Source organism: Tupaia chinensis, unplaced genomic scaffold (assembly GCF_000334495.1).
Source record: "Tupaia chinensis unplaced genomic scaffold, TupChi_1.0 Scaffold138665_1, whole genome shotgun sequence".
Taxonomy (NCBI): Eukaryota; Metazoa; Chordata; class Mammalia; order Scandentia; family Tupaiidae; genus Tupaia; species Tupaia belangeri.
Genome location: NW_006198557.1, coordinates 405,606 through 410,301, shown reverse-complemented (window position 1 = coordinate 410,301; position 4,696 = coordinate 405,606). Strand labels below are relative to the sequence as shown.

At 61.8% G+C, this 4,696-nt stretch overlaps 1 protein-coding gene across 1 annotated transcript in view; it reads left to right on the top strand.

Annotated features, from left to right (window-relative positions):
• Window positions 1-4,690, top strand: part of SMARCA4 (SWI/SNF related BAF chromatin remodeling complex subunit ATPase 4) — a gene marked incomplete in the record, with an annotated part of 97,591 nt that extends 92,901 nt beyond the window's left edge. Inside the window, 5 exon segments of the mRNA XM_027765557.1 lie at window positions 1,381-1,486; window positions 1,575-1,676; window positions 3,379-3,511; window positions 3,595-3,737; window positions 4,390-4,690. Coding sequence (XP_027621358.1) covers window positions 1,381-1,486; window positions 1,575-1,676; window positions 3,379-3,511; window positions 3,595-3,737; window positions 4,390-4,422 — 517 coding nt within the window.
• Window positions 4,691-4,696: the final 6 nt, after the last annotated feature.

The window sequence follows — 4,696 nt, the reverse complement described above, 5'->3', positions numbered from 1 at the left end:
TATTTATTTATTTATTTAAGCCACCAAGCCTCAATTATGGGGCCCCACCCTCATGGCCTCAAACCCCTGCTCTTTTCCTAAGGGTCCCAGCTTTCAGCATCATAGTCAGATTAAATGTTGTTATCCATTTCCTTAAAGAGGGGTAGAGAGGCACCACCCTCTGCCTGCGTGTCCGGGTCGCCTGTGAAGCGGGGTTCTGGCTGTGCAGCGCTGTCCGCAATGCCGAGTGGCGTTGCTGGTCCGAGGGAGGAGCGCCCCCTGCTGGGCGTGGGCTGCGTGGTCTGGGCGGGGCGCCTGGGCCCTGGCCCCCCGGCGGCAGTAGCCAGTTCCCCTACCGGTGCGGTGCGTCTTGTGCATGGCTTATTTCCAGGGCGTGCTGTGACCGGGTCCATTGGTGTTTGTGGAGGGAGACAGGAAGCCTGCACCTGCAGGGAGTGCCCAGGATGGCAACGGGGCGGCAGTGCCCAGGTCACCGCTAGGAACGCAGCCTGGGGGGGAAAGGGGAGGTGGCACTCCTGTTCCCGCGCTGGGCAGCCCACGTGGCCAGAGCTGCGTCCAGACCGGGCATCCTGCAGCTGCCACCTGTCTCCCGGCAGGCGAATGGCGGTGCCACCTGGACCTACATTAGAGCGCAGTGTGCATAAAGCAGGTCCCGCCCAGTCCCGACCCAGCTCAGGGTTGGGGAGACGGCGTGGTCAGGGGCAGGAGAGGCCCGGGGCTGTTCCAACCCCGTCGGTTAGACTCGTTCTTCCAGGACTTCCCGATGCACAGAAATGCCAAGGGCACCCACAGGCCGCCCAGATCAGCCTTGAGGGGTGTCGGGGGTGCACCTGGCAGACCTGCTCCTGACGCCATCGGGAGATCTGGAGCCTGCAGAGACTTGGGCGGGCTGATCTGCCCTCTAGAATTTCCCAGGGGGGGGGGGGTGGGGGGCGGCACTAACAAAGCTGCCGAGGACTGAGAGGCTCCAACTACCGCGGACAGAAGGTTCAGGGAGAGCGGCCACACGGTGGTCCTGGGGCTGCGGGACAGGGCGGGACAGAGCCGGAGTGTGTGGGAGCCTGGATGGCACGGCCAGTCCCATGTCCCGCCCAGCCCTAACTGGGCCACTGCAGCAGGCCAGCCAGGTCGCAGGTTGCAAGACAGAAATCCCGGGAGTGAGATGTGTGCACGCCCCCAGGGGCCCATCTGTGTACCCGACCAGGATTTGTGGAGCCCACCTGCACGTGGGCCGAGGGTGTTAGCTAAGTGCCCCGGGAGATCAGAGCCAGGAGGCAGTCCCCCCGGGCTCTGCGCGTGCAGGCCTGCATGTTCTAGAAGTCCCCAGAAGGCACACATCCGAGAACCCTCGAGTGACGGCCGTGTCCTGCCTTGCAGTAGCAGTGGACGGCAGCTCAGCGAGGTCTTCATCCAGCTGCCGTCGCGCAAGGAGCTGCCCGAGTACTATGAGCTTATCCGCAAGCCCGTGGACTTCAAGAAGATCAAGGTAGCGGCGGGGGCGGGGCTTGTGCTGGGGGCGGGGCCCAGGGTTCCCGGCCACGGGCCTGGGTCAACCTCCACACCCCTGCCCGCAGGAGCGCATCCGCAACCATAAGTACCGCAGCCTCAACGACCTGGAGAAGGACGTCATGCTCTTATGCCAGAACGCCCAGACCTTCAACCTGGAGGGCTCCCTGGTGAGGCGGCGCTGCCCCGAGCAGGCCGGGGCAGGGCGGGACCGGGGCAGGGCAGGACCGAGCCTTGATCCCTTTTCATTGGGTGCATGCTAAAATAACTCCCAACAACAGGGTATTGTGCCTATCGCAAAAGCGGCGCGAAGGGTCTCCAGCGGTTGGCGGGGACGCAGATTATGAAAAGTGACATGCGGGTACTTTTTGCTCGCGTGAAGTCATGCTTCGGTTGCATTTTCCCCACTTCCGAAGGCCCTGCATACACGCTTATTGCAGAAAATAAGGACCAGCCCCCTAGGGAGGCCGGCTAGTGGCTAAGGTGCTGGACGCCAACATGTCCACTGTAGTTCAAGTCTCCGTAGCTTGAAACTCGCGCCAGGTGTGTGTGTGTGTGTGCGCATGCCCAAAATCCAGAGGAGCGTGGAGGAGAAGGGGTTAGGTGTGCCCGTTCTCTCTTGGGGTTATTTCTCACTTTCTGTCTCTGTCTTGACTCGTTGGTGAGCACACGCATCCTGTAGCAAAAATCTCTCAAGAAGAAAGAAGACTAGCACCGCAGTGCAAAGCCATCCCCTCGGTGTGCCGGAACAGCCCAGTGCGTGTCCTGGTGTTTTTTTGTTTTTTGGGGGGTTTTTTTTTTTTTTTTTTTTTTTCAGAGAGCATTGCTACAGGGTGCACACACTGGCTGGAGAGACAGAGACAGAAAGTGTGAAATCACCCCCAGGGGGGCTGCCATGCCACAGTCTCTTTCCATTCTCCTCTTGGGATCCTCGGCAAGCACGCACACATGCCCAGGATGACTTTTAAGCTGCCTGGTCCAGACCTCCAACTGTGGTGGAAGTCCAGCTATGCGACCACTATGCCATCTGCTGGTCTCTGGATTTTTTTTAAATTATTTTATTTATTATTATCATTATTATTTTCCAGTTTGATCAGAGAGAGACAGAGAGTACGTGAGATAGCAATCCACCAGGTCTGAGACTTGAACCATGGTCGGCCATGTGGGAGTCCAGCACCTTTAACCACCATGCCACTTGCTAGCCCCCCCCCCCTTTTTTTTTTTTGGGGGTTTTTTGTTTTTGGAGAGGTTTTTGCTAGAAGGTGCGTGTGCTCGCCAGAGAGACAGAGACAGAGAGATAGAAAGCGAGAAATCACCCTCCGGGGAGATGGCCATGCCACAATCCCTTCTCCTCTGTTCTCCTCTCGGGATCTTGGGCATGAGTGCACACACACCTGGCATGAGTTTAAGCCACTGGGTCCCGGGCGAACCACGGTCGACTACGTGGGAGTCTAGTGACAGCCATTACGCCATCTGCGGGTCCCACCTAGGGGATTCTCTTGAAACGGCTCCTGGGGATAGGCCCTTTCCAGATAGACTTTCCCAGCCCAACAGAGCTTTCCTAAGCGTGTTGGAGAGCGCCGTCTCCCAGGAAGGGGCCCCATGGATGGGCTCAGGGGAAATACTGGGGTGAATTACTGGCTGCGGCACAGGAAGGGGCTTTCTGACCTCCTGCAGGACTTCTCAGAGCCCGTAGGACCTGCCCTGTGGGGTCCTCCCGAGGGGGGCGTCACCTGCAGCCGCTCCCACGCTGACCCACCTGCCCTGGTCCCCAGCCTTCCTGGCCAGCACTGGGATAGGCTGGCACACACGGCCCACCGCCGGGCGGGCTCCAGCCCCAGGGGCCCCACTCACCCTCCCATCTCCACCCAGATCTACGAAGACTCCATCGTCCTGCAGTCCGTCTTCACCAGCGTGAGGCAGAAAATCGAGAAGGAGGACGACAGCGAGGGCGAGGAGAGCGAGGAGGAGGAGGAGGGCGAGGAGGAGGGCTCCGAGTCTGAGTGTGAGTCCCGGGGGAGGGGGAGGGCGAGCGGGCGCACGTCCCAGGCCCGGGTGCCCGGAGCTCACGGCTTCCTCCCCCCTCAGCCCGCTCCGTCAAGGTGAAGATCAAGCTTGGCCGGAAGGAGAAGGCCCAGGACCGGCTGAAGGGGGGCCGGCGGCGGCCGAGCCGGGGGTCCCGGGCCAAGCCCGTCGTGAGCGACGACGACAGCGAGGAGGAGCAGGAGGAGGTGGGACCCCAGGGCGCTGGGGTGGGGGTGGGCCCCGGGAGGGCGGATGCTCCAGCACCCCTCTATGGGTGGGACCCGAGCCCGCGTGACGACCCCGCATGACGGCACGCAGTGCCCAGGGCCCCTGGCATCTGGCCTAAGCAGGCTGTTTGTTTTTTGGATTTTTTCTCTTTTTTTAGTTTTTTCCATAGGGCACAAGTTCTCTTTGGAGAGAGAGACAGCACAAAAGTGAGAAATCGCCCCCAAGGGGGTGGCCGCGCCACGATCCCTTCTCCTCCAGTCTCCTCAGATTTTGGGGTGCACTCGCACACGCACCCGGCATTGCACCCACGGTTCCGGGTCCGGGACTCAGACCACACTTGAGTGCGTGGGAGAGTCCAGCCACGGAACCGTGACCCCACCTGCTGACCCTCCAGTCCTTTTTTCATAAAATGCCCTTTCCTGGGACTCGCTGTGGGGCGAGAGTGAGGCTCACGTCGCCCGGGTGTAGCCATGAGCCCTCGCCGGGCGCTTCTGCTGCTGCCGAGGCCCCGACGACATCCGGAGCTGACGTCTTGCCGGGTCAGGGTCCTGTCCGATTTGCCCACACTGGGGTCGCGAGCCCTCGCCCCCATCAGGGCAGGGCCTCATGCTGTCCCTCTGTCCCCCGCAGGACCGCTCAGGAAGTGGCAGCGAGGAGGACTGAGCCCCGACATTCCGGCGCCTCGCCCCCGAGCCCCGCGTGCGCCCCCCCGCCGTAGCCCTTAGAGTACCGGGTAGACAGACGTAGTAGTTCCGGACTTGGGGTAGAACTGTACACGGGGTCTCCCATATTTATGCGGCAGGAGACGTAGGGCTGCGTGTCTGGCCTGCCCGGCAGCCTGCCCGGCGGCGGCGTCCGGACCAGCATTTCGGTGCAGGAGGAAGGGTGGGACCCGGCGCCCGCCGCCCTGGCCGCCCGGGCGCCTCGGGCGCGGGGG